General features: G+C 33.2%; 1 protein-coding gene across 3 annotated transcripts in view; it reads right to left on the bottom strand.

The window, feature by feature from the left end:
- Positions 1-627: 627 nt before the first annotated feature.
- The window catches only part of LOC126889631 (probable Dol-P-Man:Man(7)GlcNAc(2)-PP-Dol alpha-1,6-mannosyltransferase), a 40039-nt gene continuing 24440 nt past the window's right edge, over positions 628-16226 (bottom strand). For all 3 annotated transcript variants that reach the window (XM_050658111.1, XM_050658113.1, XM_050658112.1), the window contains 3 exons: positions 14395-14621; positions 6476-6721; positions 628-2874 (listed from right to left, as the gene is read on the bottom strand). In XM_050658111.1, coding sequence (XP_050514068.1) covers positions 681-2874; positions 6476-6721; positions 14395-14621 — 2667 coding nt within the window. In that variant the 3' untranslated portion in view covers positions 628-680. The remainder of the gene's footprint in view (positions 2875-6475; positions 6722-14394; positions 14622-16226) is intronic.

The following is a 16226-nucleotide window of genomic DNA, read 5'->3' on the forward strand; positions in this document are numbered from 1 at the left end:
TTCTTATGTATCATAATTATTGTGGTTATTATAGCGACCGTAAATTTTTAATTGACAATTCAATTGTTGCTAAACTGTTCATTCAATTTCCAACGACTTCTAGAATTATAATCTATAGCTATACGGAAAGAACTTTTAGATTACAAAGTTATTTAATTATTGATAAGCAATTACTTATCTAAAATTGTAGTTGAAAATTAAAGATTTTGTTGGAAAAACCCGCATTTTCCGGGGAAAGTTTTCATCCAAGTAAATCGGGAAAAACACGTCTCTACGCAAAATGTAATTACGGTGAATTTTATTTGGGTGTTTTTGGTGTAAAGTTAAAATCTTTGGAGTTATAGAGCAAAAACTGAAAGAAACACGATTTTCCGGCGCCATTTTGTTTATAAAAAGGTAGCACACTATCTGCGGACTTTACATACCTATATTATTAATATATACACTCATAAGATTCAGTTCCATCAATATAATTGCTGGTAAATAACTTTTCCAAAAAATGACCTATTCTCCGATAATCTGCCCAGACTATAAAACAATAAATTATTGCGAGTACGTCTGTCTTTTACTTCGTTCAAAATTAACTCGCATATTGTGCAACCCATTCAACAGTTAAATAAAAAATAATTTATTGAAAACACATTTTATTCAAAAAATCAACAAATATTGCACACAAAATGTTATCGTAAACTTTCTTCGAAATCATCGTCGGTGATTTCAATTGTATCAACAATTTCATCGATAATCATCATAATATCTTCTAATCTCTCATTTGCCTTTTTAAACTTTTTATAAAATGCCGCCTTCTCATCCTCGTAATGAATTCCTTCATTTTCACCATCTTTCAGTAACTCTGTCTCTAAACCCTGTTCACCTGTTTTGTAATCTTCCTCACTTTTGTCTAAATCAGCAGTACTGTCCTCTAACGGAATTTCATTTGTGACTTTCACTTTAAGAAGTTCTTCCACAACTTTAGGGGAATCACTTGTAGGCTTAGTCACAACCTTATCAACGTTCTTCGTATCTTTTATTTCTGTACTTATTTTGGATTTCTTCGCATCCCCCTTTTCAATTATGCTTAGGTCTAACACACCAATTAACTCCTTTTCAATTGTTTCTTCTAGTTTCGATTTTATCAATTCTTTGTTTATAATTTTGGGATTACTTTCTATTAATTCTATGATTTGTCGTTGGATTTTACTTATTTCTTCACGTTCTTCCATAATTTTATTCTCCTCAATTAATTTCTTTATATTTTCTTTAGGATGATCTACTACTACTACCTCATCTTTTTCTTCATCAAACATCTTTTTCCGTCTAAATTTCTGTATTAATTTTCGTATATTTTGTTTGACATGTTGCTTATTTTCTCTATTATATTCTTCGTCAAAAGATTTCTTCATCTGACTTCTATCCTTTAACTGAACACGTTTTTGGGAAACTGCTAAGGATTTTTGGCTATATTTAATATTAGTTTCTAGTTTCACCGTTTTTTCAACTGAAACCTCAGGTTTCTCGGTACTTTCTGTATTTTCTACAGCTTCAAAATTTTCTGGAGAACGTTTTTTACTCAAATATTTGATTTTTTTATTAGAAGCATCTTGGAAATCGTTCACGTCATCATCTTTAATCAAAACTGTTTTTTGATTATGTTTAACTATTTTTTCTGCTTTATCAATTTTATCTTCATCTAGATCAATATTTTTACTCGTTGTATGTTTGCTTCTTTTATTGGAGAGATCTTGAATGTTATCTATGTTATTATCTTTTGGTAACAAAGTTTTTTTGTCAAGTTTGACTAATTTCTCAGATTTATCAACTTGATCATCATCCAAGCCAACATTTTTACTTGTCACGTAATGTTTGCTTCTTTTACTAGAAATATCCAGATGTTTATCAATATTCTCCATATTTGGTTTTTTATCCAGTTTTTCGAATTTTGTATCAATAGCGTCATGATCTATATTTTTAAATTTGTACTTTTTGGTTTGAATTTCATCAGTCACATCATTATCACTCTTAATCTTTTTACCACGAGCATATTTTAGTTTAGGTGCTGCATCGTTATCTATTTTAGTATCCAAGTTTTTATCGTCGACTTGATCATCTTCTGTTTGGTATACTTCTTGATTCTCCTTGATATCTTTTTGCTTATGGATTTTCTCGTCGGTTTTTGAGTCTTTTTTCTTTAGTCTTTCAAAATTAGTCTCCTTATTTACGTTCTTACCTGCAGAGGTATCATCAATGTTACCAACATTTTGAACGTTCTCATATTTAAGAATTCCCTCTCCACTTTTATTTGTTTTTTCTACTATTGCTTTTGCTGTTACAGTTTGTACCAAACTGCTTACTTCTTCATGACTTTCTATTTTATTAGCCTCCAAGTTATTTGCACTTACAGCTTGTTCTGTCGACTTTTCTTCAGATTTAGTGAGTTCTTCACTTCCATTATCATCATTATTTTCTTCATCATTTTGGTTATCGCGTTCACTTTCAGTATCTTCTGTTACTTGAGTTTCCTCAGATATATTTTCCGATTGATTGTTCTCTTCGTCCCCTTCATCTATACCGTCACCAAGGTCTTGATATTCGCGATCACCTTGATCCAAACTATCATCTTCTACCCTCAAAATGTCCTTATAGTTCCGTCTTCTTCTTAGAAGGAACAGCACCGGTTTGGTGACTATTTTAATCGGTGGAATGGTGAGGTAGTTAAAAGATATCTTATGAAAGGCATCAACAGAATCTATGATGTCGTGAGTCGCTGAATAAGGTTTGAGACTTTGTGAGAATTTACTTTTACCTTCCACTATGAGATGTGTGAATCGATATAGTTCGTAATCGCCTGGTTTAAGACCTTCCTTTTTGCTGTACCTAAAAAGTAAAAGAAAATATAGTAGCACTTTGGATGTTTACAATGTTAATAATATATTTATCTACTCTATCTCATATTATGTATAAGTTTTTAGTTTGTGAAAACTGCCATACAGGATGATTGTAGCAATAGATAGCAATAAAAGTTAATAACAAAAATTTTAGCCACCTTTGAGCTTCACATTACAAAATCAGTTAGAATGTTACAGGGTGTTCGATAACACAGTGGCAGACCAAACTTTTTTTTTATGTTTTTTTAAATGGAACACCCTATATTTTATTTTAAATTCGAAATCCTGTTAACTTCTCCATCACAAAAATATAAAGGTTTGTTATGTTATACAGGGTATTTACAAAGTTATAACCAATTTTATATGAAAATTGTAAGTTCAACTCCCTGTATAAATAAAAATAAGCAAAACAACAATGGTTTATTAATGCCATATTTTTTAACGTATTGTCAAAATTTTCAAGAATGGTCGATATTGCTAATTTTCTTTATATCAAATACAGGGTGAGTCAAAACGCAAGTACATTATTTTCTCAGTAATTTTAAATGGAACACCCTGTATTTTATATCACTATTGAAAAGTACCATTACCGTACTTTAATTTTTAGATAACATTCCCTATGTCTAAATTTATTAGTTTTCGAGATATTTTCATTTTTCAATGGACCAGTAGCGTGGCCACCCGAATCACCAGAATTTAATAAACTGGACTGATTTTTTTGGGGTTTCGTTAATAATGAAGTTTATAAAATACCTCCAACAACAAGGGATGAGATGAAAAATAGAATACAAAGTGTATTTCGACGTGTTAATTTACAAATGCTCCGTAGAGTAAGTAGCTCATTCAATGATCGTTTTTAGGCGTACATAAATGTGTTAGGAGATAATTTTGAACACCTTATGTAATTAAATATTGAAAATATTTTATTAAAAGTAGCTTCTAATTTTTTCAAACATGCTTTTTTGCAAAATGTATTACTGATAAATTATGTTTCGTTCTTTATTTGTTACATTGTTACATTTACATACAAAAGTAGTGTTTAATTGTCTTCACAAAATATTGTATTTTGTGTTTGTGTGTTTTTTTGTAAAATTTATTACTAATTTTCTTTGTTTATTTGTTGCATTTACATAAAAAAATAGTTTATTTCTTTATTTGCTACAGTGTTACATTGATTACCGGATTGATAATCGGTAATCTTCAATTGTCAATTCAGTCATGGCTTACTTAAAATTTAGATAAATTTAAACACCTAAAATAATTTGCTCTGAAAAATGAAAATATCTCGAAAACTAAGAAATTTGGGCATAGGGAATGTTATATAAAAATTAAAGTACGTTAATGTTACTTTTCAATAATGATATAAAATACAGGGTGTTCCATTTAACATTACTGAGAAAATAATGTACTTGCGTTTTGACTCACACTGTATTTGATATAAAGAAAATTAGCAATATCAATAATTCTTAAAAATTTTGACAATAAATAAAAAAGTATGGCATTAATAAACCATTGCTGTTGTGCTTATTTTTATTTATACAGGGAGTTGAACTTGTTACGATTTTCATACAAAATTGGTTATAACTTTGTAAATACCCTGTATAACATTACAAGCCTTTATATTTTTGTGATGGAGAAGTTAACAGGATTTCGAATATAAAATAAAATATAGGGTGTTCCATTTAAAAAAACATAAGTTAGGTCTGCCACTGTGTTATCGAACACCCTCTAACATTCTAACTAATTTAGTAATGTGAAGCTCAAAGGTGGCTAAAAATTTTGTTATTAACTTTTATTGCTATCTATTACTATAGCGGAGCTATTGAGCTTTACCCTACTAATCAATCACCCTGTAGATAGATTTGTGCGTAAAGGGTTTAAAGTGTGCGTGAAGTAACAATGTACACTCTGAGCCAAAATTAACCTTAAAATGGGCAATTTTTGATGTTTCGTATTTGCTAAACCATTTGTCCGATTTAAGTGATTTTTTTAATATGTTATAGCCTTATTCCTTAGCAATATCACTGTAATAATATTGTTGCCAAACATGTAAATTTTCATTGTATACCGGGTATACGAATCAAACTGTGTTTTTTTCTCAAAGTTCGCATCACCCTGTGGAATGTTATAGCATTTATAAAATACTGAAATTAAAACCCACCTATTGGGACCGTGCAAGTTCGGCAAAGCGACCCCTATTTCTACGCTCTGTACTATTATTCGCACTTTTAATTATATTGGCCAATTATATTAGTCCTGGTTACTGGATAATTGTCAAGGCCATAGTCCAAAAAAATAATAAGAAGAAAAAATAAGATGCAGGTTATGTTAAGCAAATGTAAACAATTGTTTGTAGTAAATAAAATTAGTTATTAAAATGCAGTACTGCAAGCAAAATACAATTAATTAAATTTACCTTTATATAATAATTGCATATCATATCAATATTGTGGAGCAATATATAATTTTTCTGCTTCAATGACAGAAAGTATGAAATATAAGTCAATTTGACAATTTCAATTGACAATATGAATTATTTAAGATAGTTGCAATATTTCTCCGCGACTCGCGCACGGTCGTTTCTCGTTTCCCTTTCCAAGTACTTGCACACCGCGAATAGCCTCATATTTTCTTAGCATTCTGTATTGTGATTCTTTCGCTTATGTTGGACCATAAAAAAGTTAGGTACTTTAACAGCTAATTATGTTTTTCATCAATGCAAGGTGTTTTTAAATAAGTATGGCAAACTTTAAGGGGTAATTCTGTATGAAAAATAATGACAGTTTGCTTTATAAACGTATGTCTGCAAATACTTCGTTTCCAAGATGTGACTTCTTCGTTTGTGTTGAAAGTTTTCTGGCAAGCTGACGATTTAGTTATTGCTTTAAAACCGGTTGAGCTATTCAAATGAAATTTGGTGGGTTTTAAGACGTAGTTATTGCACATTTTTTGACATACAATGAATAATTTAATATTCACCATTGGCGCGCACACGGATAATAGAAACCGTCATATTACCCATATGCGCGCCAATGGCGAATATCAAATTTTTAATTGTATGTCAAAAAATGTGCAATCACTACGTCTTAAAGCCCACCAAATATCATTTGCATATCTTAACCGGTTTTAAAGTAATAAATAAATCGTCAGTTTGTAAGAAAAATTTCAACATCTCGTATCTCGGTAACGAAGCATTTGTGGACATATGTTTATAAAGCAAACGGACATTATCTTTTCATACTCAATTAGCTCTTAAAGTTTGTCGCACTTATTTAGAAACACCCTGTACTGATGAAGAACACGGCTACTTGTTAAAGTACCTTACTTTTTTATTATCCAACATTAATTTTTCATACAGAATTACCCCTTTAAGTTTGTCGCACTTATTTAAAAACACCCTGTATTGATGAAGATTATGGCACTTTGATAAAATTATAGCAACATAAAGTACAACGCCGCTCGAATTATCTCGAGTGTGCACAATTTGGCCAGTTTAGCGCGCTCGAGTTATCTCGAGTGTGCACGTTAAGGGGTTAATTAACCAGATGTTTCACTATTCCCTACATAAACAATATTGATTTCGTACTTACGTCCAATTAGGGTTGATTTGGGTAAAGCGTGATACCCCACTTTGAGCAGCTAAGTTTGATATGTGTACTCTCACGTTCGGTTCATCTTTGGCTAGTCGATGAAGTCGAGATATGGCAACACCTCCAGGATAATTTGTATTAGAAACGCTTAATAAAAATAGGGTGAAGGCGAGGTTGACTGCTAAATGTCCAACCACTCCCATAGAGAGTAAATGGTAAATGGGTGATTTATTTCGATTCTCCCATCTAAAAAGAATAATATTAGTTAATAAAGTGGTACTGGACATTTTTTTAATAATGTATGAGACGTAAGTTAGTCAGTCAGATAACCAAGCAGGGCAGCCGGTCGCCTTCATAATTCATTAAAGCCGAGTGCGTTCAAATCCTGGCCCGGTGTACGGAAAAATCTAAAGGCTAACATAATAGTTTAAAATTCTAAATGAATCTGCAACTTAGATTAGAATCCGTTGGTGTCTACTTGGCCTAGGTTGGAGCAGCACGCCAAGAGGTAAGGGCTTGCTTCTTGGTGATACTCCTCCATAGATCCGTACCTGAAGAGCGGGACACCTAATATACCGGCGTAGAAAGAATTTACCTCCAAACTCCTACTCGATTTTGATATTTCTGGTATCCATGACATTAACATACAAATAATGGTTTGTTTTATTGAAAAATATCTAATTCAGTTATGGCCGGTTTCACTAACGACAAATAGTAGTTTATTCTATGAATAAAGTTATTCGACCAATAAACTGACATTTCTCCATTTTACTAACGTCAAATGAGACTTATTTTATATATTTATCATACTCTTCCAATAAATTGGTAAGTTAATCCCGCTGTAAATATTAAGAAGAAAGTAAATTCGCCAGTTTAACTTTAAATTATCAAATTTATTTTGAAACAAAATATAAATATAAACGTCTATAAATTTTAATCGACGAATAACTATTCATTGATTTTTTTGTTGTTGGTGAAACAGGACCTTAATAACTTACAGTCCCACAAACTTGAAATTGGTAACTTAATAACTTGTTGGTAGTGTAACAAAGATTTGAATTTAATAGAAAACACTGTTTTTTCTTTGGATTGTATTTTTTATTAAACCATAAAATACATAGAATAGGGTTAAGAATGGAATAGCACCTCAGGCAAATGGTCTGACGTGCAACATAAATGTTGCTGAATTTCGTTGATGCTGCGTTGCACGGGTGGTTGTAGACTTGTTGACTTTCAATAACCAAATAAAAATAAATCTAATGGTGTTAAATCACAGGATCTAGGAGGCCACTTTCATCAACGAAAGTAGAGATTGCACGTCCAGGAAATGTCTCAAGCAGTAATGAATTGTTTCACGAGCTGTACGGCATGTGGCACCGTCTTGTTGAAACAACATGTCGTCTGCATTAACATCATCCAATTTAGACAGCAAACTCTTATCACGTTGCAATATTGAGCATTAGTAACAGCCATTGCTTGACCAGCCTCATTTTCAAAGAAGTATGGTCCAATAGAAAAGAAGATCAAGTACCAGAAATATTAACAAGGAAAAAGGGCATTGTCAACCAAGGATCAGAACTGCTACCGGAAATCACAATAGACGAAATAAAACTAGCCCTAAGAAAAGCTAAGAATAACAAATCTCCAAGCGAAGATTGTGTAGTTACTGATGCAATCAAAATCGGAGGCACTTGTCTTCTTAAGAAAATAAAAAACCTTTTTAACATGTGCCTTTTAGATAGTAATATACCCGACAAATGGCACAATGCTGAAGTAATTCTATTGTACAAAAAAGGAGATCCCCATGAATTAGAAAACTACAGACCTATAAACCTGCTTAGTCACTTATACAAACTCCTTACAAGAATAGTAACGAATCGTCTTGAGAAAAAACTTGATTTCTATCAACCAATGGAGCAAGCGGGATTTCGTACCGGATTTGGAACAAATGATCAACTACAGAGCATTACAACGGTAATAGAAAAGACTATCGAATACAATTCTGGAAGGACTACAAGCATGGCGCATTGACCTCCGATACACAAGGTTAATTTACAATGCATACAAGAACGCAACTATGTCGGTGAAACTACATAAAAACACGGAACATATCCCAATCGGCAGAGGAGTCCGACAGGGCGATACCTTATCGCCTATAATGTTTACCGCAGTACTAGAATATGCTTGTAAAAACTTAACTGGGAAGAACGAGGCCTGAATATTGACGGTAGAAGATTAACAAATTTGAAATTCGCAGACGACATAGTTTTATTCCCTGACAACCTCAAAGAGAAATGTACAATGCTACATGAACTTCAGTAAGTGTGTGCCAGTGTAGGTCTTAAAATAAACATCTCCAAAACAAAATTCATGACAAACCTAGTACCTAGCGGAAATATCAATATTGGAAACAACGAAGTAGAGCTAGTGGAAAAATACATATATCTTGGACACGAAATAAAGATCACACGAGACAACCAAACATGCGAAATACGAAGAAGAATAAACCTAGCATGGGCAGCTTATGGAAAACTCAAAGACATCTTTAAAAGCGATATACCAATTTCTTTAAAACGTAAAACATTTGACCAATGTGTGTTGTCTGTGACGCCTCGTGCCGAAACTCTGACATTGACAGCTACAACTTCTAAAATGCTGCAAATAGCTCAGAGGAAACTGGAAAGGTCAATGCTGAGTATATCGCTTCGTGGCCGAGTTAGAAATGAAGACTTAAGACGAAGAACAGGAGTTACTGATGTAATTTCCCGAATTGCCACCCTGAAATGGAACTGGGCCGGACACGTGTCGCCCGAATCAGTGATGGGAGGTCGACAAAGAGATTACTTGAGTGGAGGCCGAGATTAGACAAAAGAAGTAGAGGAAGACCACCTACTTCTTGGACTGACGATTTTAAGAAAATGTCGAGAAATTGGATGCAAAGTGCTCAAAATAGAGTACAATGGACAAAAATGAGGGAGGCCTATGTCCAACATAGGGACGCAAAGGGCTGGATGATCATGATGATGGTCCAATGAGGCCTTCAGCCCAAAATCCGCACCAAGCAGTGACACGTTGTGGATGCATTTTTCTTCGACAGTCACGTGTACATAGGTTCTCAGAATCCAAATGCGGAATTTAGACGATTAACAAAACAATCAAGGTGAAAATCAATCCACTTCTTGATGTGCAATAATCCATTTATCGAACGCACTTCGCTCTGCATGGTCTTTGGGCTTCAGTTCGTGTATCAATTGAACTTTGTAAACATGAAGATACAGCTATTCTTCAGAGAACACACTCAAGCATTGCTTCGATATTGACATTTGAACGGCTTGTTTTTGGACGACCTGTTTGCTTCGCGGTACCAATAATTATTGATCCAGTCTCCCTGATTGCTCCCTGATTACTCCCCAATTACTCTCTTCGCAGTTACCGAAGTCAAAATCAATAGTCTGACCATATTTTGTACGAAATTTTCAAATTGTGACCGCCAACCTTTTGTTATTTTTAAAATATTGTTCAACAAGGAAAACTTGTTGTTCTCTAGTGTAACGCTTCATTTTTGCTAACCCTAAGCTGTTAAACTGTTTTTGTTTCGTTGTTGTTGTTAGAGGTTAATGGATTTTGACAAGAGCTATGACCTTGTAAATAACACGTAAACTTGTGTACTGCATCGACATGACTCATAGCTCTTATCAAAATTAATTACCTCCTAACGTTTATGAATGAACATTTGAAAAATTGTGAAAAGCCGGATCATTCGAAACGGTATATTATTGTCTATTTATCAAACTGAGCTAACTGGGGCCTGATTCTAATTCATTTCGAGGTCGCAATTTAATTTCGACTCCGCCATGATGGTCGCAATTTATAACGATTCTTATTCATTTCGATATTAGTTACAACTGGGGATATTAACGTTATCATTTTGACACTGCTTAGAATTTGGGTTGGCGCTCCGGTTTATTGGATTTATTGGCTACGCAACCACCGCAACATTTGTTGATAGTCTGAGAAAATTAAAGAAAAAAATGCCATTTTTGGGAAAAGTTATTTACCAACTATTTTATTGCTAAAATCGAATCTTAAGACTGCATATTTAGTAACATGGGGTATGACTATGACAAGTCCGCAGAAAGTGTGTTATTTTATTTATAAACAAACTAGCACTTCTAAATCTTCTTTTTTTTTAATTAGTGCTCTGTAAATCCTAAGATTTTTCCTTGAAACCGAAAACACTCAAATAAAAATTCACCGTAATTTAGTTCTGCACAAAGTTATTTTTTTTTTTTTTGATTTCCTTCAACAAAAATTTTACTCGGAAAATCCCAAAAAAATCTGCAATTTTCAATTAAAATTTTAGGGAAGTAATTATTTATCAATAATTAAATAAATTGATGACATGAAAGATTTTTTATAGTAGATTATATTATATATCAGGAAGCCGGCGACAATCTAACCAATAGCTTAGCAATAATTAAAATGTTAATTAAAAAATTTCGGTCGAAATAATAACCAGAAAGATACACTAGAATAACTATGATTTTCGTATAAAAAAGCACTATACCTATGCAACGTACTTTACAGAATTGAAATTGGACTATTTGAGCGGTCTCAGGAATGTTATAAACAATTTTTTGACTTTTAAATAAATAGAACCCCTCAGAAAATATTAGATTAAATTAAATTAAGTTAACGCTGTTGAAAAGGGCACGGCTTCTGTGCCCTTTTCGAAGAAAAACAAATTGAATTGCGAGGAGTGGTTCCAGGTATAACCGGTCAAATTTGACCGGCATTTGCGACAGAGTTATAAACAACAGGATTTCAATCTTTGAACTATTACCTTTTTATTCCGGTCTTCTTTGTACATACAAATTTTCATATCTTCAAGACACTCATATCAAAAAAGATTTATGTCATTAAGTTTATTAATTATTTCCAAATAATTACTTCCCTAAAATTTTTGTTGAAAATTAAAAATTTTGTTTGGAAAACCCGAATTTTTCGAGGAAAATTTCCGCCGAAGGAAATCGGAAAATAGTTATTTATGAAACAGTTCGTGAAGTATCCTTTTTGCGAACGCACGCGATATTTAGAGTATATCGTCACATATATATACATCGCGTAAGTTCGCAAAAAGTACTTCACGCACAGTTTCATACAATATTTTATCTATGATGAACAAATAAAAAACTGTAACTCTTCGTCACTGGAATTTATTTCTATTCTACAATTTTTAGAACTTTGATATTTAAAAATTCTAACTTCTTTCAAACCACAAAACTGTTAAAACTTTTGTCGTAATTTTGCTCATTATGTCATCACCATGACAACGTGAAAGTTAAGGATATTTGATTATATGAAAGTGTCAAAACCAGTGCGAAAAAGTAAGTCCCATTTAAAATACATTGTTACTTCACGCACACTTTAAACACTTCACGCACTGCTATCTATAATGACAGTTGTCACAAACTAAAAACTTATACATAATATGACATGGAGTAGATAAAAATATTTATGTGCAGAATTTAATTACAGTGAATTTTTATGTGTTTTTGGTTTAACGTTAAAATCTTCTGAGTTACAGAGCAATAATTGAAAAAAAGATTTCGGAGCGCTAATTTGTTTATAAACCAAATAGCACACTTTCTGAGGACTTTGTATAGCTATATTACTAATATATGTAATCTTAAGATTTGATTCCAGCATGTCCAGCAATAAAATAGCTGGTACATAATTTTCCTTGTTTATACTAATTTTCCCAGATTATTACCTTACATCTTTCATTGTGTTGATAATTCACGTTGTGGAAATTCTCAATTATTATTTTTCTAATTTAATAGGTTTGTTCTAGCATCAGTTTCAAACGGTTTGAAACCATCAGCGAATAGCGGACCAGCGCGCGTAGAGGGGATAGCACTGGTGACTGTATTATGTTCTCTCTCTGACCAACTGTTTGCTGACGGTTTCTGACTAGTTTGACTGTTTGCTAGAACAAACCTAATACTATTCTATCTCATTCCTCCAAAACCAGCAAATTTTCATAAAACCCAGCCATATTAATATCTTTTGCTTTAGTTTTCCTTATAAGAAACAAACAAAATACATCTCCTAAACTAAACCTAACCTCGCTTTCGGCCATTCATTCATGTCCGTGTCACAATAATTTTGACTCAAAATTATAATATCAACCACTTTTTTGGAATCGTAATTCATTTCGATAAGTCGCTATTCAATGACATCATTTTGTTAGTTCAACGAAAATCCACAAGGCTCGCACAGTCGCATTTCAACGTCGCCATTAGCGTTACCAGGTGTCCCGATTTGCGCGGGACGTCCCGATTTTCAGGGGTCTGGGGACGCGTACTGATTTGTACCTGATCGGGACACTAAATGTCCCGATTTTCAGGAGGAAAACCAATTTCAGGAGGACTTGCAGTGAATTTTAATAAAAAATAAATAATTTACTTAATCTACGATTTTTTTTTATTTCGTCTGATTATTATTATTATTATGTAGGATTAAATACAGATTATAGAAACACCTTGTAGTCCAGTAAATGAACGGAAAATACGGCGATACCGTGTAATTTTCAGGATCAACTCCGAATTGCATGAAAATTTGGACGGCTTGTGCTGTTGGTTGATTTTACTCGGGGGGTAACAGTTACCCCTAGTTGGGGGTGAAAAACCGCGCGTTTAAAATAAGTCCGGAGATGGATAAATTGACTAATTCTAAGCAATTTTAGTTCTATAGAATTTTAACTTGCTTAATACTTTTCGAGTTATTTACGAATGAAAATGTTTATTTTTCAACAAAAAAATCACGTTTTCAGGCGATTTTCACAAATAACTCAAAAAGTAAGTATTTGATCAAAAAAAATATTAGCAAAAACGTAGCATAATATAAAAAAAATGAAAAAATTGTGAACTCGTAAAGTCTATTGACCCAGCAAAAGCAAAGTTGTAGCTCATGAAAAATACGTTTTTATTCGAGAAATTCCAAATCAAATATTTCAACGTGAAACAACCAAGAAATGAAGCACTTTTCTGGAAAAACCAATTAAAACTTTTTTAATAAAGCTTTAATTTTATGTTTTAAAAAAGTTTCTAGCATCAAAACTAAGTGAGTTATGCTCAAAATCAAGTTGACTCCCTGTATTTAGCACCCCAAATGAAATTAATCGTTATCGCTTTACAAACAATGTACTTTACTATGTATTTTTTACATGATTTAAAGGGCCTGAACGAGTCACTAATCACAAGTGTATGCAAAATATAAACAGCCATATTTGATATTTGAACCAATTTTTGTCTAACAGAAAAACAAAATGAATCTATCATATTTATAAAAGCAAAACCTACCTACTTTTTACTCCTTGAGATTTTTAGTATTCCTATACTTTTTAAGTTATTTTGAAAAAAGGGCATTTTCCAATATTTTAGGAAATTTTTTTTTTACTATAAAACCAATTTTTTTGAAACTAAGCACTCCTAACCGGTAAACCTTACAGATCGTATAAACAATACACATATAAAGTAAATGGTAAATGGGTAACGATTAATTTTATTTACGGTGCTAAATAGGGGGAGATTTTCACGATTTTTTTTTTTACCAAAAAAAGGAGCCAACTTTATTTTGAGCTTAACTCGCTTAGTTTTAATGCTAGAGACTTTTATTTACTACTGGGCTATTGTTGTTTTTATTTGTCCCGATCTACAACCCTAAATCCCGATTTGTTTTTGTTTATGTAACGATTAAAACCAAATCGGACCTGGCAACACTAGTCGCCATATTGATTGCGACTTGTTTTGAGTCGAAATTTGAATTAGAATCAGGGCCCTGTTAAGCAGTACGCCAAGATAAATTTAAACTTGAAATCTGATTCCTGCGTAAGGTATCTTTAAGTATGTACTTACATTCTGTGGCAAGCAGTTGCTGCACCTGCATTCAAGATAGGAAACACGTAGATTATAAATCGTAACTCCTTATGCGGCAAAAATGAATAAAGCACTACGAATACCAATGCTGGAATCACCATTTTTGCTACTCTCTGATCTAAAATAATACCTACAGGTAACAAAAATACTGATGTCGCCATACCTCTCGGAATTGCTGAGTAGAAGTACCATAAAAATGGAGAAGTCTGTAGAGAGTTAAGAAAATATTTTAATACAAATTATGTAGTTACACCAAATGCGACAAACGTATGGAATGCTTAGTTACAACACTACAATAAAATAAATATAAAATTTGTTTTATAACTGCTGTGTAATATGACCTATTTTTAAATGGTAAGTATTTGTATATTGGTTAGCTTGTGTAAGTAATTCTGTATGTCTTCAAGGACAATTACGAATATGTCAAAGGAAGCACTGGAAGAAGACACAAGAAAAGTAAACTAAGAATGCAAACATGCTATAAAAAGCAAAACTACAGCTAGACAGAAATGTTTATAAAGGAACTCCTGACTAAATACGGGAGCATATAAAAAAAAAGAAGAGATGACAAGGTTTCTACACAGAAACCAAATGATAAATGCAGGATTCGTCCGAAAAACATGACGAAAGACGGTCTAATGAGAACGATCAAAATACGAAAAACCATTTACATACTAGCACTTTTCCCACCAAAAAACACCAAAAAATCACCTTTTTTTTGATCATCTATTTTTTGGGGGTTCTCTCCCCTCCTCTACCGTACACCCACGCTCTATAGGCTGGACTGCTGGACAGGTCATTCTGTGCATCCTCGTTGCATTACTGCTACACTGCACCGCCGTATGTCCGTTCTTCATGCAGTTGTAGCAACATGCTGCCCTGCTCTCCCCTTTACACTCATAGATGTTATGTCCAAATTTGACGCATTTGTAAGCAGGATGTCTGAATCAAAGATAGTAAGAATGGCTAGGGACAAGTCACCATTAGGCAAAAGAAGCATAGGACGCCCAAGGAAAACAAAAAAAAAACAAACTCTTACACTGAGCCTGGAGATGAGGCATAAAATGTAAACCTCAAAACCGGTCGCTTTATTTAACAACTTATAATAAAGATTGTGAGTATTGATCCTATTTTCAGATACTATACACCATGGACTCACACCTGCAACCTTTTGATCACCTTTTTATCGTCCAAGGAAAATATGGAACGACAATTTAGGGGTAGAATAAAAGGCAGTTGAAGAAAAACAGGCAGTACTGCCTGTATAAAAGAAAAAGAAGAAGATATCAAATCACTATCAAAATTCCATCAAATCAAAACTGAAAGTTATGAAACGTCGCTTAGGCTTTCGCCTCTTTACTGTGAGGCTGCTCCCTTTTTTTTTGTTGCGGGAGCTTGGAGTGGGGAGGATCAATGTCATTTGCAAGTGAGGGAGAGTGGCAGAACTGCTAGTAGAGCGGGAAAATTGATGATAGGCAAGAAGGTTAAGAATTTGAGGAGAGAAGACCTATTTAGCTCTGTTGTTGGAGCTGTCTACTGTGCGTAATACGTATATTTTGCTGAGAGAACAGATTCTGTCTTTTACAGTAAGAATAAGGGCGCGAGGGTGGATTAATACTGATGGACAATCTGCACGTTTCCTCATGAATTTCCTAAGGATTTTTCTTTCAGTAACCAAAATGCTGTTACTTTGGCGATTATTTAGTGACGCATAGACACACTCCTTGTATTCGATAATTGGTCTAATGAACGTTTTGTACGTGTGCAGGAAAGTTTTAGAAGTAAATATTTCCAAATTTGCCAGTCAATGT

Source organism: Diabrotica virgifera, chromosome 8, assembly GCF_917563875.1.
Source record: "Diabrotica virgifera virgifera chromosome 8, PGI_DIABVI_V3a".
In the NCBI taxonomy this organism is placed as follows: domain Eukaryota; kingdom Metazoa; phylum Arthropoda; class Insecta; order Coleoptera; family Chrysomelidae; genus Diabrotica; species Diabrotica virgifera.